This window comes from Mesoplodon densirostris, chromosome 2 (genome assembly GCF_025265405.1).
Source record: "Mesoplodon densirostris isolate mMesDen1 chromosome 2, mMesDen1 primary haplotype, whole genome shotgun sequence".
NCBI classification, from domain to species: Eukaryota; Metazoa; Chordata; class Mammalia; order Artiodactyla; family Ziphiidae; genus Mesoplodon; species Mesoplodon densirostris.
Window position 1 is genome coordinate 158,890,686 of NC_082662.1, and position 25,666 is coordinate 158,916,351.

Consider the following 25,666-nt stretch of genomic DNA (forward strand, 5'->3'; position numbering starts at 1 on the left):
TGCAGAAGTGGAATGAAAATTGTTAATTTGATCTTAAATATGTATTATGTATCATACAAGTGATATTGGCTGTCTCTGGATGTTGATATTTTAGATGTTTACTTTCATCCTTCTCTTTAAATGTGTTTTGAAAACAATCATACTAAAGACCCCGTCAGCATTTGTTTAAATAAGGATTTCAGCAGTGGAGCATTTCAAGCTAATTAAATGAAAAAAGTTAAGGGGTGACCATGGGATGTTTTGCTGAGTTAGAGGTTAGGATCAACGGAGTCGAAAATGGGTATGGACCAAAAGGCAAAAGGATTTAGTGATGGTAGGAAATAACTGGGATATTTGTAGATGTCTTAGATCTGTTGACAGTGATTTGGCTGCTTGGACTGAGCCAGACCAGAGTGTTTTTTATGTTAGAGTGGAAGACTAATTATTGGAAATGGCCAATGAATGCAGTAGAAGTGGAAGTCCCCATCTAGTCTGGGGCATGAGAAAATTTATCACTTGACTAACTTTTATCTGAAAGAGTTCCAAGGCAGACTGTGTCCTTGAGGGAGAGCAAGGTTTCAGTTAAGGTAGGTGTATTGTGTGAAAAATTTTAGGGTGGAATAAAATTTATTAAAGTAGATGGAAGAATTGAAAGAATTTGACAATGCTAATCACTTTTTTTTTTAACTCCCTCCCCCTGTCCCCACCATGGTTTCTGTGATACTGTGCTATCTTTTCTCGTGGCTTTTGCCCTTGCCCTTATTGATGGCTGACATAGAGCTGCTCCTTCTTCCTTTGCCTATCTCTTAACCGTTGGTGTTCCCTATACCCAGTTTTTGTTCTCATCTCTTCTGACTGTACTGATTGACATTGGGTGATTTCATTCATTGTCATAAATTCAGATTTATTATTTCCCTTTCTCATAGCTTTTAGGTCTTTGTGTGTTTTATTATTTACTCTGTTTATTCTGTCTTTTCCCACTTTTTTTCCACCTGGCAAATTACTGTTAGTCCTTCAAGGCTCAGCATTTCATTCAATTTCAGATCCTGTTTCAGTTATCCAGTTGCCTTTTCCCTCTCCCCAAGTTTTCCATCTAGGTTAGGGGCAGTCTGTGTACCTTTAATTCTTTGTACATACCATCATCATAATGTTTTCTATGATATTTCAACTATTGGTTTACTTTTTGCCATCTTCCCTAGACTGAGTTCCATGAGGGCAAGGGCTAGAGTTTTCTAAATCCTGTTTTTCACAGTGCTTAGCAAAATGCTTAGGATTGGCAAATATTTGAATTAATATGTTATCAATTGTGTATGTATTGCCACAGAAGAAAAGGCGCTTAAAAATCTGTTTGTCTGCCAGTATTTGCTGAATAATCTTGGACAGGCCACTTAACCTTTCTGTGCTTCATTTTCCTGTGTAGTAGTTCCTATTTCACACCTGGCAATAAATACTATTACATAAATATTCATTATTGTTATTTTACATTTTGAAAATTGGCTCAATATATTTGGGTTAGATTAAGACAACCACTTATACATAATAGTGATAGAAATTTAAATTTGATAGTGTTTCTGAAAAGCAGTTTTGTTTTATGCAGTGAAGATTTGCTAACTATTTCTTTTGATCGAATAATTTCATCTTTAATAATCAGTAAAATTTGAAATGCAGACTTATATGTTCCAGAATTACTTATGATAGTTTGCAAACAACTTAAACCTTTGATGGTTAAATATATTGTTGAATGTGATGCAACAATTAAAATGTTTGCATTTTAATGGTGTGGAGGAAGGTTATGGTGCAGTAGGTAAGATATCAAAGATAAAAGATTATCTTAAATATGTTTTAAAAAATGCTTAAGAGGCTAATTTGTGATTGCTTTGGGGTGGTAGAATTTAATCTCTAAGACTTATTTTTATTTTTAAAATGGGGTTAACTGACATGCTGACATTAATTGCTGACATAAATGAGGTAATTTGAAAATTCTTCGGATGTCTTCTGTTTTTATTAAGTCATATTGTCATTGTTGTTCATCTTTAATATTTTATTATAAAGCCAATCCTTGTATTAAAGAAAATACTGTTTTCTTAAATATTAAGTCTTTACATTTACTTTTTAACATAGGAACTTACAGCACTTTTTGTCTGCAGTATTTCACCCTGACAACCATTAGTGCACATTTTCCTAGAAATCATTTTGTAAACGTTAAGTTATTTTATGATTGTGGTGATGCTTGTGTGGTTTGGTTTAGGCTTTTTATTTCCTCCTCTCTAATCTACAGCAACTGGAGCAGATTCAGAAGGAGTTAAGTGTTTTGGAAGAGGATATCAAAAGAGTGGAAGTAAGATATCAAGAATTTCTCACATCTCTAGTAATTTTCCAATTTCATGAAATTTTTGCTTTTCCTTTAAATTGCTGCATTAAATTTATGGGATTGGTCTCCATTGTATAGAAAGTCACAGTAATAATTTATGCAGTAATAGTTTATTAGGAGGCCTTTTCCTCTAGTTAATGATCAAAATTAGAGCTTAATCCATTGTTTACTAGGAAGCTAATATTTGAATCAAGAGGAATGCTACTTTTCTTAATGTTTGCAGAGAATATTTTTGAAGTAGAGAATGACATATCCTGTTTTTCTGTACTTTGGAGAGTTGAACCTAATGATCCAGTATCCATACTGTCATATTTATCTTAATATTTGTCAATAGGGTCTCATCTGGATTAATGATTAGCTAGTTCACTGTTCACATAGTGTACTGTACATCTCATTCAAATTATTTACATTTGTCTTTTTCTGCATTCGGTAGCTTCATTAGTGATGAATATTTATTAAAGTGTTTCTGGTTCTTTAAGAATGTGTATCATAGAAAAGGCTTGTCTCTTAACTTTCAGATATCCTTGCTTTTCTACTCTGTGGAAAGGAAGCCTTGAGAAATTTGGTTGTTGAGACAAAAGGGACTGATAAAACCTGGGATTGGAAAGGAATATAATATCATAACTCCTTTTGATTTATACATCTTCTCTTTGGAGTGTCTGTAACTCTACTAATTGTGCTTCCAGGAAATGAGCGGCTTATACTCTCCTGTCAGTGAGGATAGCACAGTGCCTCAATTTGAAGCTCCTTCTCCATCACACAGGTACAAAGCTTGAAACTTGTAATTGCTTAGGATTTATGTTACAGAGTGCACATATGGTATTAGTCCTTGGGAGCCTTTTCCATGTAATGTACAAAAACCCCTGAGAAATTACTTTGGTCATGATCTAGAAATGAGATTGAGATAGACTCTTTCCTTAATGCTTTGAATTTTCATGTCAGGGACAGTTAGTGAGTAGAATATTATAATACTGTGAATTCACTGTTGGATTAAAAGTTGGGTGGATTTCTTAAAATAATGGCAGCTTTAAATACTTTGTGAATTAAAATCAGATGACATTAGAAATCTATAATTGGAGAACATGAAATGGTAATATTAGGGAAGAATTAGATAAACGAATACCTTTAACTTTTCCACTAACCGGTTGAATTTTCTTGCAGATCTCATTCCCAGATTTAAAATGAGGCCATTAGATAGATCTGTTAGTTTAGATATCCCTGGTATTTTCTTTATAACTCCCCATTATTAATTTGTCTTCCCTTCTGTACCCTCTATTAGAGCAGGAATTACATTTGTCTTACTCGTGACTGTTTCCCTAGGTTTTTTTTTTTTTTTTTTTTTTTGTGGTACACGGGCCTCTCACTGTTGTGGCCTCTCCCGTTGTGGAGCACAGGCTCCGGATGCACAGGCTCAGTGGCCATGGCTCATGGGCCTAACCGGTCCACGGCATGTGGGATCTTCCCGGGACAGGGCACGAACCCGTGTCCCCTGCATCGGCAGGCGGACTCTCAACCACTGCACCACCAGGGAAGCCCCTCCCTAGGTTTTTTTTTTTTTTTTTTTTTTTTTCTTTTTGTGGTATGCGGGCCTCTCACTGTTGTGGCCTCTCCCGTTGCGGAGCACAGGCTCCGGATGCACAGGCCCAGCGGCCATGGCTCACGGGCCCAGCTGCTCCGCGGCATATGGGATCCTCCCAGACCGGGGCACGAACCCGTATCCCCTGCATTGGCAGGCGGACTCTCAACCACTGCGCCACCAGGGAGGCCCATCCCTAGGTTTTTGAGTAGCAGTAGTGACTGGCCTCCTTCAGTAAGTTTTTGTGAAATATAGTGAATGTCTGTGGTCCCTATATAGCTCTAAAGATCTATTTGAAATATCTACTACCTAAAATTTGAATTTGAACTTTTTTGTTGTGTTCAAAGCAAGAGCAATTTTACATGTTTTTAACTTGCTAATCCACTTAGGATAGTGGTCTAATGTAAGCTTTTCAGACAGATGATTTTAGGATAACATGGATTATCAAGCAGTCCAATGACAGTGCAAGAGATTACACTAAACTTCAGAGCCATTGTCAGTTCAGGAAAGCTATTTTAGATCTAGTTTGGGACAATATTTGGGGAAGGGGCACAAGGGATATTCAGTTAAAGAACATTCCTGGGATGTTTGATATTCTTCATCAGCCATTTTATGGAGAATCCTCGTGAGTACTAGGTGATTCTGGGGTCACTTTACCTGTGTAATTCAGCTTGTTTTTGTCCATATTTTATTTTCTTTAAAACACTTGGGAATGACTCAGCTGTGGGATATTATCTTTAAGCTTAACATTCACTTCCTGATATACATGGAATCTTTGTCAGTGAAATATTTATTATGTGAGTGCATGCAGGCAAGTAAAAGTTGTCATATATCACAAAATCTTCTCTAATAAACTGATAGTTCTCATCGTCATATGACTCTCTGTCATAGCCTTTAACAGTAGTGTTTCTTTCTATCTGTGTGTCCAGGTCTTTGTTAATCTTACTGACGACTTTTAATAACTTGTTGACAATATAGTATTATATTCATTTAACTGGCTCTGTTTATTTAATGCCTCTGATGCACTGGGCACTGTTCGAAGTGTTGAATCTAGCTGGCAAATATCCTGCCTTTATGGAGCTTACCTTTTGGGGTGTGTGTGTGTGGAGGTTGGGGCAGATGCTAAATAAGCAAAAATATAATATAGTAGTAGTACATAACATGTAAGTAGTACCCTAGGAAGGAAATTAGATGTATTAGAGAGCTGACACATGAATGAAGTGAAGTGAAGAGATAATAAAAAGTCATGGGGGAGTTTTGAGTAGGATCTGTTTTAGATTTTAAAATATTTACTGGGGCTCCCATCCCATGTAGAGGATAGAGATTCTGTGTCCCTCTCAACCCCCTTCCATTGGAAGCTAAGAGGAACGTTAGGAACCTTGCAAGAGTCCAGAAGAGAGGAAGTGGTGGAATTTTATTGGATTTTATAGGATTTTATTGGTGGAAGAGAAGGGAAGTGGTTGTATTGTAAAGTAAAATAGCTGATCTCATAAAACATAGAGGATTTCATGATGTCTATGAAAACTTTGTTGAATCGCTAAAATCATATGGAACACTATTGTCAAATGAGATTTGGGCAGAGGTGAGACTGGTTAACAGTTGAAGATGAGAAAATAGACAAACATGACATTTTCTTCAAAAGAGTGTTTTGATATTTTCTTGAAACAAGTAATTTGATTATCACTCAAGGTTTGAGAGAGACACTTGGCAAAATGATGTGGCTTTAAATATTCTTGGGAAATGATCCTTAAGATTTGGATGTGAAATTAAACATGGGAAGAATGTTATGTTATACTATCAATATTTAAGTTTTTTTTATTTTTAAGAAATAGATGTAGTTGAATTATAATTTTTCCCTCATAATTATTAGCTTCGTTATTTAAATGCCAGACAGATTTGTTTTTATTTCTGTTGATCATAAATTTAATTCATTTTTTAAAAGATGCATCCATAAGTTTAAATTGTAAATTGCTTATTGAACTTTTTCTGTGGTGTAGACCAGGGATATTTATAAATAAAATATATAGATAAGACATTTATATAAGACACTTTTGATTATATTTAACTACTCTATCTGGTATTTTTGAGACTTAATCTTTCGTTTGTGCGTCTGTCATTTTTTTTTTTTTTTTTTTGCGGTACGCGGGCCTCTCACTGTTGTGTCCTCTCCCGTTGCGGAGCACAGGCTCAGCGGCCATGGCTCACGGGCCCAGCCGCTCTGCGGCATGTGGGATCTTCCCAGACCGGGGCACGAACCTGTGTCTCCTGCATCGGCAGGCGGACTCTCAACCACTGCGCCACCAGGGAAGCCCCCTGTCGTATTTTAATAAATAAATAAATTTATTTATTTATGGCTACGTTGGTTCTTCCTTGCTGCGTGTGGGCTTTCTCTAGTTGTGGCGAGCGGGGGCTACTCTTCGTTGCAGTATCCAGGCTTCTCACTGCGGTGGCTTCTCTTGTGGAGCAGGGCTCTAGGCGTGTGGGCTTCTGTAGTTTTGGCGCATGGGCTCTGTAGTTGTGGCTCGCGTGGTCTAGAGTGCAGGCTCGGTAGTTGTGGCGCGTGGGCTTAGTTGCTCCATGGCATGTGGGATCTTCCCGGGCCAGGGATCGAACCCATGTCCTCTGCATTAGCAGGCAGATTCTTAACCACTGCTCTACCAGGGAAGTCCCTGTGTGTCTGTCATTTTTGACAAAGGTCCAGATGAATCAAAATGAAGGAAAAAGCAAGGGGTCACTTTATGGATGTTAGAAGTATTTAACTATTATAAAGAATATATATATATATATAAAAATATATATAAATATATAATGGTGAGTTAGTACCTTGTGAATTTGTATATTTTATCATTTGAGTGAATAAAGTAGTAAAATTCAAGGAATTTGATATTGTGTAATGGCTCTTGGACTAGGTTAAGAAATTCCTCTTTAACTCACCCACACAACTCTATGCAGTTATACTTACCCCCGTGACATGCCCCCTCCCCCAAGTCATTAAAAAAAAATGTGTGTGATGGGGAGAGGGTGGGTGGTGGTTAGGGATGGCTCTTTGGTATAGTGGATGAAAATGGACCCATCTTCTCTGTTATTGCATATTGGGTCTTTGGCTGTATTATGACCACTGACCAGAGCAGTGTTAATGGCTTCTTCTTCACATATTAATGCTTAAGTTTTTGGTACTTTTGGGCAATTATTATTGGTTTAACTGCTTTGTTTTACTTGGGAAGATAACTTTTAAAATTCTATTTTAATATTTATTTATTTATTTATTTATTTCATTGTCTTTTATTTATTTATTTTTTGGCCACACTGTGTGGCTTGTGGGATCTTAGTTTCCCAACCAGGTACCGAACCCTGGCCCTTGGCAGTGAAAGCGTGGAGTCCTAACCACTGGACCGCCAGGGAATTTCCTAAGATAACTGTTTTTAAAACATAGGAATTGAAATGTTCTTACGGTCAGGTCTAACTCTAATCCTTACAGATTTGTTCCTAATTTATTATATATTTTAAACAAATCTTCTCATAAACCTACAGAGTTTTTAATATAACAGTTATTTCCCTTTATCGAGGAGGGGAATTATACAATATAGGAAATTCTCCATACACAGCCTGACACTATTTTCCATACAGTAAGTCTCCTACATACGAACGAGTTTCATTCCTAAAGAGGATTCGTAAGTCCAATTTGTTTGTAAGTCCAACAAAGTTAGCCTAGGTACCCAACTAACACAATCAGCTATATAGTACTGTACTGTAATAGGTTTATAATACTTTTCACACAAATAATACATAAAAAACAAACCCAAAAATAAAGAAAACATTTTTCGTCTTATAGTACAGTACCTTGAAAAGTACAGTACAACAGCTGGCATACAGGGTCTGGCATCAAGGGAGCAGGCTAGAAGAGTTACTGACTGGAGGAGGGAGAGGAGGTAGGAGGTGGTGGAGCTGAAGGATCGTCAGCAATAGGAGTCGGAGGGCAAGCTGCTCACTCCTGACTTTGATGGCACAGGTTCTGGTTCCTTGCTGGATTCAATTCTATCTACTCTTGAAAAAACGATCCAGTGATGTCTGGGTAGTAGCTCTTTTTTTCTTGTCATAGATGACACGGTAGCACTGGATTGCATTCTGAATGGTAGCTGCAACCTTTGTGTAGCATTCTACATTTAGGTCCTATGCCTCAAAAACTAACAGTGCCTCCTCAAAGAAAATCCCTTTGCCATTTCCTGTATCGTGAATCTCTTCGGTTCTTCAGTTACTTCTTCTTCCTCTTGTCTCTCTTGGTGATTCTTAGTGGTACCAGCTACATCACCACTGCTTTTACCATTGCTTCTGGACATCCTGGGCTTGAAATAAAGATACTGTACTACTGTACTCTATACAGTACTGTACAGTAAAGTAAACAAAAGCACATCCACTTATAGAGGAGGCATGCGTGTGACAGTGTACACCAGACACATGAACTAACTTATGTGATTGGACATGCGAACACATGTTTGCATCTTTGAAAGTTTGCAACTTGAAGGTTCATATATAGGGGACTTGTATTTCCAAGGTTAGATGATTATGAACAGCTCTTAAGAAATCTCTGCTACACTTGCATTTATTGTTGCGAGTACTGAGGATTACTTGCCTTAACTCTGACCCTATACCATGCAGAGGAGTTGAATTTGATGCCATAGGCGATGGCGGGTACTGAAGAATCTTATGGAATTTTCAACTTGAACAAACACAAAGAAACACGGACACAGAAAACAAATTTCCTTGGCAATAATGTAAAGGGTACTCTTCATACATCTGTAGTTTCTCATTAATTTGATAGGTAATAGAATTGCAGCAAGTAATGAAAAATTTTTTTGAAATAGTTCAATTTCCTTTATTTAGAATACTTGAAGAATTCTTCAGTCACTCAGCCAGTTTTTGGAGGTGTATCAGGCATGTATAAAACACAGTTTTAGGCACTGGAGATACAGTTGTGAATATGACAGACCCTAGAACTCTGCTCACATGGTTATATAAAGGATGGAAAATAAGTTATGCTGTCAAAGTAATTATTCTGCTTAAAATATGGTGTAAATAGACTTTTTGATTCCAGTAATTAAAATAATCAAAATACATTTAACTTTAAAACTTTAGTAATTATGTTTGATGAGTAGGTATTTCAGGATTTTTGAAAAACATCTTTGGGTTCTTGTTATAAACTGTAATTGTCACTGCTTGGTGAAGATACTACCAGTCCTTTCTAATTCTGAAATCTGAGGTGTGAATAGGACAGATTTCGATGTGCATGAGTATCAACCAAACCTCTTGTTTGACATGCAGATTTTTGAACCCCACACTCCAAATCTGATCATTAGGTGTGAGGTGAGTTCCTGAGATTCACATGTAGGCCTGGAGGATCATACTTTAAAAATATGTAAATAGTGGTTTAGTGGGCAGTGAATATGTCTGTATTACTGACATGTTTTAAAAATCTCCAAGTAAGATATACTTAAAAGAAAGCTCTGACATTCAACACTAAAGTTTTATAACTATCTTAAGTTTATTTCATCTTTGGGGAAGATAGGGTAAAATTTTCTATTTATTTTACTCTCTACTTTGTAAAGTTACATATCCTTCTGTAATGTCTTAAAAATGCCTCGAGTTATGTTCCTGGGCTTGAGAGAGCCAAAACAGTTAAAATTAAGTTTCTTGGAAGGAAGCAAATTATTGGTATTTACCAACCATTCCCTGTTGATTCCATTCATATTACTGTGATTAGACCCTCTTGCTTATGGCCTTTTGCGCTTTCAGGTTAGAGTCATGTAGGAAACTTTTCATGTAGGAAACTTATTATAGGTGTACCTTGATTCTGGGAGGTCAGGTGTACCTTATTATAGGTGTACCTTGATTCTGGGAGGTCAGGAATGGGAGAGGCTGGGGAAACCAAAACTATACATTGTAACCCTAGCTTAGATGTAAGGATAATTGAATGCAAGCATAAAATGTCATGTGCTGTCACCATTTTCTATTTCTGCTGTTTACCGTCTCTCCCCTACCCAAGTTCCAGTATATTTTTCCCATTCAGATCCTCTACCTTTGAATCTTTCGTTGCTGTTTTTGGAATGCTTCCTCTACTTTCTTTGTTTTTAAAACCTTTTTCTGAGATGATTTCAGAGACCTGGGTTTTTGTAACACTAAGATTTGTGGCAGTTACATCATCTGATAATTAAAATTTTCTCCTCTGTGAATTATAACTAAATTGTAACTATTATAACTATTCCCACTCATTGATAAGTGGTTAGAATATAATGGAGTCAAATGCAGCACTTAGCCTAACAAACTGGGACTTTTATTAGCTTTGCTGGAGACAAATAAGTTTTGTCAGTCTTTTTCTTTTGAGCTTATTATTCTGTTCTTGAAATTCTACCAAACAAATTATTCATTTCCAAAGGCAGTAAGCAGTAGATTCAGACCTGTTCCATCTTTCAGAAATTTTCCATCACATTTGCTTTTCACATCGGCCAGCAGTAAGTTTCTCCCCGAGGAAGCTCTTATAATGAAAACTTTAAAATGAATTGCCCTTTTGCTTTTCTTTTTAACCTTTAGTAATATCATGGAATTACATACCTTTTAAAAGGCAGCATAATATTAGGTTCATACAGTCCTCCTATGTACTGTATATCTATAACCCTTTCTAACCATCTACCATTAAAAGAGGACAAAGGGTGTTGGAGAAAGTTTTTCCTGGATATTTGAAATACTCTGATAACTTCTGTTCTTTGAAGAATAACTTGAATCTCTTTTCCTAAAGATCATAGATATGTACTCTAGAGCCCAATATTTTTATTATTGAACTACCCTTACGTTCCTGAAGTAAATCCAAAGCTTGTATGATATATAGGTTTTCATAACCTTTTTGGGAAACCTTTGGAGTCAGATGTGTTTCATTATGTAGTGTTATGTCTGTGCCCCCATACCCTTCCCTCCCCAATTTAGAGAGGTAACACAGTACATATGCCATATGTTACATATACTGGAGGAGGAGTAAAACGTGTTTCCATATAATCCCATACCCTTCCCTCCCCAATTTAGAGAGGTAACACAGTACATATGCCATATGTTACATATACTGGAGGAGGAGTAAAACGTGTTTCCATGTAATCAAGCACATTAATATTTCAGCATTGAAGCATGCATGTTAGCAGTCAGTTAGATAAATGGTATCAAAATCTGTTCAGGTCAGGTTTTCACTTCAAAAAGTTACAAAAAGTGTTTGATTTTCATAGTTTTTGGTTTTAGGAATTGAAGTTTTATGTAATCATTTTGTTGTTCTTTAACATCTTTATTGGAGTATAATTGCTTTAAAATGGTATGTTAGTTTCTGCTTTATAACAAAGTGAATCAGTTATACATATACATATATCCCCATATCTCTTCCCTCTTGCGTCTCCCTCACTCCACCCTCCCTATCCAACCCCTCCAGGTAGTTACAAAGCACCGAGGTGATCTCCCTGTGCTACGCGGCTGCTTCCCACTAGCTATCTATATTACACTTGGTAGTGTATGTGTCCATGCCACTCTCTCACTTTGTCACAGCTTACCCTTCCCCCTCCCCGTGTCCTCAGGTCCATTCTCTAGTAGGTCTGCATCTTTATTCCCGTCTTGCCCCTAGGTTCTTCATGACCATTTTTTTTCTAGATTCCATATATATGTGTTAGCATACGGTATTTGTTTTTCTCTTTGTGACTTACTTCACTCTGTGTGAGAGACTCTAGGTCCATCCACCTCACTACAAATAACTCAATCTCGTTTCTTTTTATGGCTGAGTAATATTCCATTGTGTATATGTGCCACATCTTCTTTATCCATTCATCTCTCAGTGGACACTTAGGTTCCTTCCATGTCCTGGCTATTGTAAATAGAGCTGCAGTGAGCATTGTGGTATATGATTCTTTTTGAGTTATGGTTTTCTCAGGGTATATGCCCAGTAGTGGGATTGTTGGGTCATATGGTAATTCTATTTTTAGTTTTTTAAGGAACCTCCATACTGTTCTCTATAGTGGCTGTATCAATTTACATTCCCACCAATAGTGCAAGAGGGTTCCCTTTGCTCCACACCCTCTCCAGCATTTATTGTTTGTAGATTTTTTTGATGATGGCCATTCTGACCAGTGTGAGATGATATCTCATTGTAGTTTTGATTTGCATTTCTCTAATGATTAATGATGTTGAGCATTCTTTCATGTGTTTGTTGGCAATCTGAATACCTTCTTCGGAGAAACATCTGTTTACATCTTCTGCCCATTTTTGGATTAGGTTGTTTGTTTTTTTGATATTGAGTTGCATGAGCTGCTTGTAAATTTTGGAGATTAATCCTTTGTCAGTTGCTTCATTTGAAAATACTTTCTCCCATTCTGAGGGTTGTCTTTTCATCTTGTTTATGGTTTCCTTTGCTGTACAAAAGCTTTTAAGTTTCATTAGGTCCCATTTGTTTATTTTTGTTTTTATTTCCATCTCTCTAGGAGGTGGGTCAAAGAGGATCTTGCTGTGATTTATGTCATAAAGTGTTCTGCCTATGTTTTCCTCTGAGAGTTTGATAGTGTCTGGCCTTACATTTAGGTCTCAATCCATTTTGAGTTTATTTTTGTGTATTGTGTTAGGGAGTGTTCTAATTTCATTCTTTTACATGTAGCTGTCCAGTTTTCCCAGTACCACTTATTGAAGAGGCTGTCTTTTCTCCATTGTATATTCTTGCCTCCTTTATCAATGATAAGGTGACCATATGTGTGTAGGTTTATATCTGGGCTTTCTATCCTGTTCCATTGATCTATATTTCTGTTTTTGTGCCAGTACCATAGTGTCTTGAATACTGTAGCTTTGAAGTATAATCTGAAGTCTGGGAGCCTGATTCCTCCAGCTTCATTTTTCTTTCTCAAGATTGCTTTGGCTATTTGGGGTCTTTTTTGTTTCCATACAAATTGTGAAATTTTTTGTTCTGGTTCTTTGAAAAATGCCAGTGGTAGTTTGATAGGGATTGCATTGAATCTGTAGATTGTTTGGTTAGTATAGTCATTTTCACTATGTTGATTCTTCTAATCCAAGAACATGGTAATCTCTACATTTGTTTCTATCATCTTTAAATTTCTTTCATCAGTGTCTTATAATTTTCTCCATACAGGTCTTTTTTCTCCTTAAGTAGGTTTATTCCTAAGTATTTTATTCTTTTTGTTGCAATGGTAAATTGGGAGTGTTTTCTTGATTTCACTTTCAGATTTTTCATCATCAGTGTATAGGAACGCAAGACATTTCCTTGCATTAATTATTTTATCCTGCTACTTTACCAGATTCATTGATTAGCTCTAGTAGTTTTCTAGTAACATCTTTAGGATTCTCTATGTATAGTGTCATGTCATCTGCAAACAGTGACAGCTTTACTTCTTCTTTTCCAATTTGGATTCCTTTTTCTTCTCTGATTGCTGTGGCTAAAACTTCCAAAACTATGTTGAATAATAGTGGTAAGAGTGGGCAGCCTTGTCTTGTTCCTGGTCTTAGTGGAAATGGTTTCAGTTTTTCACCATTGAGGACGATGTGGGCTGTGGATTTGTCATATATGACCTTTATTATGTTGAGGTAAGTTCCCTCTATGCCTACTCTCTGGAGGGTTTTTATCATAAATGGGTGTTGAATTTTGTTGAAAGCTTTCTCTGCATCTATTGAGATGATCATACGGTTTTATGTAATTTTTTGAGCTCCATATTTATATATTTTTTAAAATTTTTATTATTTATTTATTATTTTTTTTAGAAAGGATTTTATTAGTTTCTGCTTTATAACAAAGTGAATCAGTTATACATATACATCTGTTCCCATATCCCTTCCCTCTTGCATCTCCCTCCCTCCCACCCTCCCTATCCCACCCCTCCTGGCGGTCACAAAGCACCGAGCTGATCTCCCTGTGCTATGCGGCTGTTTCCCACTATCTATCTACCTTACGTTTGGTAGTGTATATATGTCCATGCCTCTCTCTCGCTTTGTCACAGCTTACCCTTCCCCCTCCCCATATCCTCAAGTCCATTCTCAAGTAGGTCTGTGTCTTTATTCCTGTTTTACCCCTAGGATCTTCATGATTTTTTTTTTCTTAAATTCCATATATACGTGTTAGCATACGGTAGAGTCTGTCACACAGAGTGAAGTAAGTCAGAAAGAGAGAGACAAATATTTATTTATTATTATTTGAAAAAATATTTATTTAGTTATTTATTTGTCTGCTTCGAATCTCAGTTGTGGGATCTTTGTTAGGGCGTGCAGGATTTTAAGTTGTGACATGAAGGCTCTTAGTTGCGGCATTCGGGATCTAGTTCCCTGACCAGGGATTGAACCCGGGTCCCCTGCATTGGGAGTGTGGAGTCTTAACCACTGGACCACCAGGGATGTCCCAAGCCCAGTATTTTTAAAAGCCAAACTGTATATTGCTGAAAAGGCCATTGAAATCATCAATGTTTATTTGTATAAAATCTGTTGTATAAAATTTGTTGTACTATCTTGTTGAAATTCTTACAAATACCACAAGATGAGTAGTAGTACTGTCTATTCTAATGAGTCCGAGACACTGTATAAGAAAAGATTTCACATTAAGTTTCAATTGAATTTTGCATCAAAATTAGGAAATTATTACTGTCCTAGAGAACTGCATTTGCAAAAGTTGTAACTGTTAGAGTAACATACTTATGTGTATTAGGTACTGTTTTGTAATTTACATGTATTATCTCATATAGCCCTCAGAATAAATGCCGTGTGTCCTTTTCATTTTACAAATGAGGTAGTTGAGCCATAGAGATGAAGCAATTTGCCCAGCATCGCATAGTTAGTAGCATAATCAGTATTCTAAAGCAGACATCCTTACTCTGGAGCCTGTAAAACCTTGGGAGGTAAAACGGTTTTGGAGATCATTGAGTTAATAATAAAACATCAAAAAGAAGATCGATAGAAACTTATAGTTCAAAAATGGCAGGGCAATGATTCTTCAAGAAGAGAAAACATATGTCACTTTGGCAGTCTTAAATAAGGATTCTGGAATATACTGCCTGGGTTCAAATTTCAATTCCACACCTTATTAGCAGTTTTACCTTAGGCAATTTTATTATTAACTTCTGTACACCTCAGTTTTCTCATTATTAAAATGAGGATAATAATACCTGTCTTGACTGATAAAATGTGGTAATATATTTAAAGAAATGAGAGAATAATACCTGCCACATAATAAGCACTCAGTAAATGGTAACACTCAGTAGATGAGTCATGTTGATTTTGTATGATTTGTTTGAATAGTTGTGTCAAATGTTAAAGGGTATGTGGAATTAGAAAGGAAAAATCAAAACTGAAGAGTGATTTCTGGTATCTCCTGAGGTGTCTGCAAAACTGGGGCCACGAAAATTTTGGTTGTTTAGTAAGTGGCGTTTACCATTAATTTGAAATTCAATGCCTCTGTGTTAAGTAAGTGACAGAAAAGCATTATTTTGAGGAGAGCAAGTGATTTAGCTTTCATCTGTTTATAATACCGGGGATTACTGCCTTGGTAGAAAGGGAATAAAATAGTCACAAACTTTACTACTTAAAAAAAAATTAAAATCATATTTGATTTTAATTAGTCATTATTAAAATTTATAAGTCAGCTTATTTTCATGTTACATGTTTCTCACGTTGCTCAGTTTTGGGAAACTGGTTCAGTAATTTTATGTAGAATACTAGAAAGGAACAGGGCTTGGCAGTGGCCCCATATTGTTTATTGAATGTAGAGTTTATTCTGTTTTAAGTTTATACTAATGGAAAAACAAATCAGTGACAATAGTCTAATTTCATGTGTGTACACAGATTTTTTTTTGGTTCATTCAATTCCATTATTTATTTAAAAACCTCATAGTTTTATTTTCTTTATGTTCAGCCTTAAATTATCTCAATACATTTTATTTTGCTCACATATTAAAATCCTCTATAATTTAATTAATTTTGTGCCTATTGATATTTGAATGTGAATTATCCTATTTCAAGTAAAAGCCCAGTCTAAAACTGGTTACCCGCTATTTTTACCAAGAGTGAAACACTGTTTTCTCTTAGCTTCCTATTCATTTATAGATATAGCTTATATGTGAAATTGACTTAACCGTCTTTTTTTATTATTTATTTAAACATATTTTTTATTTCTTTTTTTTAATTGAAGGATAGTTGATTTGCAATGTTGTGTTAGTTTCAGGTGTACTGCAAAGTGATTCAGTTTTATATATATATATATACACGTGCACACATATATACACATAATACACATACACATATATACACAAATACATAAATACGTATATATACACACATAAATACATATACATATATATTCTTTTTCAGATTCTTTTCCCTTATAGGTCATTACAAAATAGTATAGTTCCCTGTGCTGTACAGTAGGTCCTTGTTGATTATCTATTTTATATATAGTGGTGTGTATCTGTTAATCCCAAACTCCTAATTTATCCCTCCCCCTCATTTCCCCTTTGGTACAATAAATTTGTTTTCTATGTCTGTGAATCTGTTTCTGTTTTGTATATAAGTTCATTTGTAAAAGTCTATCTTTTAATTACAAAGTATGTCTTTGCTTTTGGAAGCAAATAATTTAAGTTTTGTGACATCTACTTGCATAACTGTGAATTTCCCTTGTAACTTGGATTAACGGCTGTATAGTTTTCATATGTTTTTAGCTGAGCTCCTTGTTGTCACCAGCAAGAACATTAAGAATTTTTTTATCATCTTCTTTTCCCCATCATGAATAAAGTGTATTATTCCTAACTCAGTTTTAGTTACTATCTTGAAATTTTCTTCTTGCCCTTGCCATTTTTTGGTGGCTTTATTTTTATAACTTACTTGAAGTAATTTCAGGTTATTTATTTGACATTTATTTGAAATAATTGATGACTCTCATATTTATAGGTTGCCGTTTTTTTCACTTTTCTCCTTAAATTATGTCTATGAAGTGGGTTGGGCTATTCCAGGATTTCCTCACTCTTCAGTTGTAGAATATGATGTGCCTAGGGAGCATAGCATGGTGGTTCAGTGTAGACTCTAGAACCTGACTCCATGGCTTTGAATCCTAACTCTGCTATTGGCTAACTTTGTTAACTTGGGCCAAATGTATAATCTGTCAGTGGCTGAGTTTCCTCACTTGAGAAATGGGAATGATAATAGTGTCTACCTGAGTTATGAAGTTTAAATTACTTAGGTCAGTGCCTACAGCATGGTAAATGCTCAATAAATGATAGGTATTAATACTGCTGTTGTCATTACCATCTGTGGATTGTGGCTAACTCAGAGATAAGAAGTAGAATAGCACCAGAATCAAGAGAACCCAGCCCAGGCAGTGCTTTCTAATATGCTCTTCTAATCATGTTATTTTATACACACATAGAAACACACACACACACATTTTAAAAAGCAGAATTAAAGGGATTTATTTTTTCAGATTGCTTCTGTTGTAGTTGTGTATACATTAATAAATTTCCTTAGTGAATAAGATTAAGATCTGAAATAAAATAAATATGAAACTCTGCAGTTATTATTAATAAAATACCATTTAAAACCTGTCATTTCAATACCTTCAACAATCTGATGAGTACTATTTTTAAACATATATTTGAAATGTAATGTTATCTCACTATATACACTGATATATCAATATCATTGTTCCAGCCTGCAGTCAAAGAAGTCTGAATTACAAGACCATAAAATAATTATATCTAGAAATAGTTCTGTTCTATCAACCTCTAAATGTGCAGCTTCATAATTTTATTAATGTTTATACAGATAATAGGGAATTGGGTTTCATTAGTGGAAGGAGCACATTTTTTTAACATCTTTATTGGAGTATAATTGCTTTACAATGGTGTGTTAGTTTCTGCTGTATAACAAAGTGAATCAGCCATATGCATACATATATCCCCATATCCCCTCCCTCTTGTGTCTCCCTCCCACCCTCCCTATCCCACCCCTCTAGGTGGTCACAAAGCACCAAGCTGATCTCCCTGTGCTATGCAGCAGCTTCCCGCTAGCTATCTATTTTACATTTGGTAGTGTATATGTGTCAATGCTACTCTCTCACTTCGACCTTCCCTCGCCCCATGTCCTCAAGTCCATTCTCTACGTTTGCATCTTTATTCCTGTCCTGCCCCTAGGTTCATTAGAACCATTTTTTTTTTTTTAGATTCCATGTATATGTGTTAACATATGGTATTTATTTTTCTCTTTCTGACTTACTTCATTCTGTATGACAGACTCTAGGTCCATCCACCTCACTACAAATAACTCAGTTTCATTTCTTGAGTAATATTGTATATATTGCCACATCTTTGCCACATTGCCACATCTATTGCCACATTGTATATATGTGCCACATCTTCTTTATCCATTCATCTGTCGATGGACACTTGGATTGCTTCCATGACCTGGCTATTGTAAATAGTGCTGCAGTGAACATTGTGGTACATGACTCTTTTTTTTTTTTTTTCTTTTTCTTTTTGCGGTATGCGGGCCTCTCACTGTTGTGGCCTCTCCCGTTGCGGAGCACAGGCTCCGGACGCGCAGGCCCAGCGGCCATGGCTCACGGGCCCAGCCGCTCCGCGGCATATGGGATCCTCCCAGACCGGGGCACGAACCCGTATCCCCTGCATCGGCAGGCGGACTCCCAACCACTGCGCCACCAGGGAGGCCCCATGACTCTTTTTGAATTATGGTTTTCTCAGGGTAGATGCCCAGTAGTGGGATTGCCGGGTCCTATGGTAGTTTTATTTTTAGTTTTTTAAGAAACCTCCATACTGTTCTCCATAGTGGCTGTACCAATTTACATTTCCACCAACAGTGCAAGAGGGTTCCCTTTTCTCCACATCCTCTCCAGCCTTTATTGTTTGTAGATTTTTTGATGATGGCCATTCTGACCGAGGAGCACAGAATTTTGAATGCATGGCATTTCCTCAGTTTTAACCCTGTTAGTCCCTGGTTAGAGTATACTGAAAATAGCATGTGATCCTGTCATATCATTTCATGACTCTGTGCAAGGAAAGAAATTCATTACAAGATTGTGTTAATTCTTTCATTTGTAGCGTAAGTGCTTTGAAGGGTCTTTCTTACATAAGTCTTACTATAGGAACGGTTAAGAACACTGAATATCATTATGTATTGCTTTATAAAAAAAGACTACTGTGAAGACGGTTGCATCTAATTTATTATATTTTTGAAAGCATAAGTTTGTATGTTATTGACGAATTTTATTAATAGAGGGTAAAATTTATTGAACATCTACCGTTTTTTGGCATCGTACTGAGAAATTAACCCACTTAATTAAATCTTATACCTCTCTGAAGTATCTTATCATTTAGCAGATGGAGAAGCTAGAGGCCAAATAAGATCAATAACTTGCCCAGACTCATTTAGCTGCTAACAGGTGAAATTCAAACCCACTCTGTACTCTTAATAAGAGTGCCTCTCATATTATAACCTTTGTGATTATTTGAGTACTAAAGTCAATAATGATTTTGTATATTTATGTAAAGAGACACACTGAAATTAGTACACTTAATTGCTTAAATTTCATTAGGGCAGACAAAAATATAAACATTTCTATAGTAGAAATAGGGAAGAATTTTTTAAAATGTAAAAAACTGTTGATCTATCATGGTTGATGTAGAAGTTATATCATTTTCAGGTGTTAATAGTCTTCATAATTTATTTAAAGAAGGGAGGGAGATAAGAGTGACGTGATAAAATAGATATCGTAAGATGGAACTCTTAGGAAGAAAAGGTAGTCGGGACTTCTAGAGGTTTTTCTAGAGTTAGGTAGGAAAATGCATAGAGAATATAATCAAATAGAAAGAACCAATGGAGAAAGTAGATTATGTTCCACTAGGGCAGAGGTAATTAGAATGTAGATTTTGGGTTATGAAAGAAAGATTATTGGTATTTTACAATTTCTTCCATTCCTTTGATAGTTTTCTTTCACGTGAGGTGATTATCATAACATTTTGGAGCTTGAAGGGAGTCTAGATATAGCTAGAGATAGCTAGTCTCCACTCATCTCACTTTGCAGGTAAGGAAACAGTTATTATGGGTATTTGTCCAAGGGCACTAGCTCTAGTGTCATAACAGGATCTGTTAATCATAGCTTTTGATTGCATGCTTGTGCTCTTTTCCCAATATTCTAAGTCCTCTTTTCCTTAGAGTTCAAACAACTTATTAACCTATCTGAAATGAAATTGTAGGAAATACTTCTATATATACACCTATCTTATGATTATTCCCTACTGACATTCTTTCAAGGTGGGTATATTTAAGGTGGTGGGATGAAGGGGTAAACTGTTTAAATATTTACGCATTTTTTGTTTATGGGATATGTATTTATTTGATGTCTAATTAAATTACTGGCAATAAATATTTTCTTTGCTTAGAAATTAGAAATATTGGATTTATATATGATATATTTTAGATTTACTTTTTCTGTTGCTAAGAGAATGTAAAAACTGAATTCACATTTTTCTTTCTTCATTTTGCAGTAGTATTATTGATTCCACAGAATACAGCCAACCTCCAGGTTTCAGTGGCAGTTCTCAGGTAAATGCTACATCTAACAGTATGTTCTAGTGGTACCATAAATATAATCACCTGAGTTGTAAAATCACAGATGAGTTTACTGGAATGTCCTGTCATAAAGACAGCTGTTTTGAATGCTGTGGCATTGATTAGGACTTGAATAGCTCTGATAGATAATAGATATATATTTGCTTATCACTGAGTTAAAATTTTTTTTTAATATACTGGTAACATCAGACCTTGAGAGGAAGGAAATACCATAAGAGGAAATTACGAGTAATCAGGGCATTGTTTCTCTCAGAGATAAGACAGTTGTAATTTATTGATGAATTACCCATTATTATGTTGAAACATGTAGCTTTTCCGTGCAAAATAAACTACAGCCTTGAGTAAAATAGACTCTGGCTTCTCCTTTTCTTTAATTAATTGTATGATTATTTTGATTTTTACTGTCTTCATCTCTGACTTGGGGATGCTGATATTTGTCAAATATAATTTTGAGGCCAGAGTTTTTTTTTTTTTTAAACTTTTCACATTGAAATAACTTCAGACTTAGAGAGAAGTTACAAGAATGATAAAAAATAATTCCTTTATATTCTGTATGCAGATTATCCAGATGTTCACATTTGCTTTATCATTCTCATTCTGTCTCTCTTTTACATATACACACATAAAATTTTTTCTTTGGATGTTTGAGCAGGGTACAGACATAATGTTCCTTTATCTCTAAATACCCCAGTGTATATTTCCTTAAAAACAAGGATATTGTCCTATGTAATCGCAATATATCTTTAAAATTCAAGAAGTTAATGTTGATATGGTACTATTATCTAATCCTTATATCTTACTCAGATTTTACAAATTGTCCTTCCATTATCCTTTATAATATCCTTTTTTTCCTTAAAAGGAAAAAAACATAAGGCATTCAAATAAGGCATGTTTATTTGTATATTCATTTTATGTGATAGTGCAGTTATTTTTGTCAAAGTGGAAAGAAAATTCTTTCGGATCATACAGCTTTTATTTGTGTTTTTCTTTCCCCACTACTTAAATAACTGCCTCTATTACTTTTATGGTTAGTTTGTGTAACTACTCTGTATATCCTGTGTTATCTTCAACTGCATGCTTGGATTTGGCCTATTGTTTTTTTATAGTAAGTTTATAGATTGGTTTGTATCTGTTTCTGAACAGCCATGAAAACACCAGATCTAGGTGTTTTTTTAATAAGATCTAGGTGTTTTTTAATAAAACACCAGATCTAGGTGACAATGGGATATATCAGGAGAAATTTTTAAGAATTAAATTGAAACATCCTTAAGAATTTGAACAGGAAAAGCAGTCTCTGAATCTGGAAACAGGCTTGGCATTCACAGCTGGGCCTTGATGTTCTCCTTTTAAACATAATCTCACAGAACATCAACATCAGACATAGTCTGGGATGGTGATGAAATGAAGCAAAAACCGAGATCACTTCATAAACTTATTAAGCACATACAAAAAGAAGTCACTGTGTAAGCCACATAAAATACCAAACACACCTCTATCATGGCTAATATGAGCAATTGCTGTTTCTTTACTAATTACAACTTTAGTCTCACTGTAGTTTTTTCTTTGTCTAGGTAAGATATATTAAGGTACTCAATCACAGAATTATCCCCACTTCTTGACAGTATCCAACCCAGAGCAAAGCCTTACTTCCTTGAACCTTCCCCCAAATCACTTAACATGGGCCTATATCCTATAAGTAGTTTGTAACATCCTCTTACCTTAACCTGTAGTGTGCTGTATTCTTTGTTGCAATGAGCAATAATAAAATTTGTTCAACTACAGGTGTGTTCCTATTGGTCTTTGGCTGCAGGGCTTTGACAAAGTCTACATAGAGGAACAGAGAAGATTTTGTACTATTGCCATTTATAGAACATTGATTTGGAATTTCTAGCAAATTCCATAAGCTAGAAACAATAGAAATTGAATAGAAAAAAAAAGCAATCAGAATAGTGTTTTTTTTAAATTTTTACTGTTTGCATATAATAAAGGAGACTTCTGGTTTGAGATTGCACACTAAGCCAATGTAATCCCTCCAACCTCCACCCACTAGAAATCCCATTGACATATTGCTGTCTTCACACTGAAAACTTAAAAAGAATTTATAAAGATAAAAAGAATACTTAGGAAGTCCACCTAACATGTGAGTCACTGTATACAGAGTAAAAGTGTGCTTTTAGATGTAGTCTGGGTCTTTCAGGAGACTCCAACCTTAGTATATGCTGGAGGACAGGGAAGTTGCTGAGGAGGAAAACCTACTAGTGCTTATGGGCTATAACTAATACGACATATTGTGCCGAAGTCCTTAGGCTTCATTTCTAGGTATACTCTTTAGACAAGACAGACTTAAAACAGATTGACACAGAAAGACTTGAAAACGAAGGAGTAGTTGAGGATAAGCCTGGCAAATATAAGAATGATAAGGAATACAACAAAAACAAACAAACAACAAAAAAGAAAAGAAAAGTAGACCAAAGTAGAACTCAAGGAAAAAATCATAGAAGACAGATACAGGTTTTCACATAATGAAAGGTATAATCCCACAAAGTAGTAGTAATTTGTGTGACATAATATAAAGCATTGGTATTTATATAAAGCAAAACCTATTAGAAATTTTCAAAAATTGATTAAAAGTTAAACATGCTAAGAGATTTTAAGGTATAGTCATCCTTCAGTATCCATGGGGGATTGGTTCCAGGAACCCCTGCAGGTACCAAAATCCAAGGTTGCTCAAGTCCTTGGATAAATTGGTGTATATTTGCATATAACCTGGGTATCACATCCTCCTATATACTTTGTCATCTCTGGATTACTTGTAATAGCTAATATAATGTAGTAAATGCTATACAAAAAGTTTTAAATATAATGTGAATACTGTGTAAATAGTTGCCAGTGTAGCTGCAAATTCGTTTTGCTTTTTTGGAACTTCTTGGAATTTCTTCTTCTTTTTTTGGGGGGGCGGATTTTTTTTTGTCTGCGTTTGATTGAATTTTTAGTTGCAGAACCTGCGGATATGGAGGGCCTACTGTATAATTCAAGAAGTAATTAAAGTAGAAATAAAAATATTTAGGTAACATTTATTTTGCATTCACTATTCATGGACATTGCTCAATGTACTTTACATGTATTAACTACTTTAATTCTTAGAATTTCCCTATGAGATAAGTACTATTACTATTATTTTCTATTTTATTGAGGAGGAAACTAGGGCAAAGAGAAGTTGAGGAGGTTGCCCAAGGTAATATAGCAGAGATTTTAACTCAGGCATTATGGCTTCAGGGCAGGTGCTTTTAAATATTAATTTATTCAACCAAAAGTTTTTTTGAGTACCTCCTATTTACCAGACACTATTATAGGCTCTGGTTATTGAACAAAAACAAAACAGACAAAAATTCATGCTGTAGCCAAACTTTCAGTCTAGTTGGACAGATACTAATAGTAATAAGAATAGATTACCTTTGAACAAAGAGGAGGTGAGGGAGCAAGCTATGTGAATATATCCGGGAAGATCTAGGCCGAGTGAAAATAAGTACATAAGCCTTAAGGTACAAGAATGCCAGACACAGTCCAGAAGTCCAGTATGACTGGAGAGGAATGAGGAAGGAGGAGAAAAATAGAAATGAGGTAAGAACCATGACAGAGGCCACTTTGGTGCATGATTTTCTTACGTCATTATAAAGACATTGGATTTTTTCTTTGAGATGAGTCAAACTTGGTTTAATAGGTACTTGTCTCACTTTATACTTTGCATCAAGGGATATACATTATTTATAGTAATCTTAGAGCATTTAGAAAACTGGATTGATTCTAAAACAGAATAAATTGTACCATCTACATTCTCTGAATCAGAACCTCAAATAAATAACTACTTAGTCTGGAAAAGAGAAAACTAAATACTTCTCTTAATACCTTTGTGTCAAAGAGTATACAGACGTTGCTACAAACAATTCAGAAAATAATGCTAGTGAAAATATTATATATCAAAATTTATGAAATTTTGGTCAGAATTTTCCTAAAAAATTGTATAATTAAATGAATTCATTTTTAGATGCGAATACAAATAAATGAACTAGGCATTGAACTCAAGAAACTGGGAAAAACTTAAGATGGCAAATGTAGAGAGAAATAAAAAGATCCTATATGTTACAATATATAATTGAAATTGGCTATTATAATATTGAGTAGATTAAAATAACTTAGTGCTGATGCATATTAATAAAAATAGCAGTCTTAATAAAATGTATAATTTTCAAGGAAAATAAAAAATATTAAAATAGGTTAAAGCAATTGTTAAACATTTTGAATAGACCAATAACCATAACTTAATGTGATTCCAATTAAAAATCCTCAAGAATGTTTTTTAAAGGTCAGTAGAGAGTGTGACCAATTGACTTTAATGGTAATTTATAGAATGAATGCTTCAGAGGTATAATAATTACAAGGGCATTTGCCCATTAAGTTATTATAATGTATTCTAAGACTGCTGTAACAAAATGGGCACAATAAAAAATGTAAAATCTAACTGAAAGGTAATGAAGAGTTTACCCCATGGTGAAGGTGGATATGCAGATCAGTGGTGAAAGGGAAGATTTTTTTTCTTGAACTTTAGTTTATTTATTTTTTTATAGAACAGGTTCTCACTAGTTATCCATTTTATACATTATACATGTTAGTGTATATATGTCAATCGCAGTCTCCCACTTCATCCCCCCTGCCCCCCCACCACTTTCCCCCTTGGTGTCCATACGTTTGTTCTCCTCATCTGTGTCTCAATTTCTGCCCTGCAAACCAGTTCATCTGTACCATTTTTCTAGTTTCCACATATATGCATTAATATATGATATATTTTTTTCTCCTTCTGACTTACTTCACTGTATGACAGTCTCTAGATCCATCCAACTCTCAACAAGTGACCCAATTTCGTTCCTTTTTAAGGCTGAGTAATGTTCCATTGTATATATGTACTACATCTTCTTTATCCATTTGTCTGTTGATGGGCATTTAGGTTGCTTCCATGTCCTGGCTGTGGTAAATAGTGCTGCAATGAACATTGGGGTGCATGTGTCTTTTTTTTTTTTTTTTTTTTTTTTTTTTTGTGG

The 25,666-nt window shown here is 35.3% G+C and overlaps 1 protein-coding gene across 3 annotated transcripts in view; it reads left to right on the forward strand.

Moving 5' to 3' along the window:
• The window catches only part of COP1 (COP1 E3 ubiquitin ligase), a 230,194-nt gene that overhangs the window by 76,976 nt on the left and 127,552 nt on the right, over positions 1 to 25,666 (forward strand). For all 3 annotated transcript variants that reach the window (XM_060091213.1, XM_060091217.1, XM_060091214.1), the window contains 3 exons: positions 2,258 to 2,317; positions 3,037 to 3,113; positions 20,486 to 20,543. In XM_060091213.1, the coding sequence (XP_059947196.1) occupies positions 2,258 to 2,317; positions 3,037 to 3,113; positions 20,486 to 20,543 (195 nt within the window). The remainder of the gene's footprint in view (positions 1 to 2,257; positions 2,318 to 3,036; positions 3,114 to 20,485; positions 20,544 to 25,666) is intronic.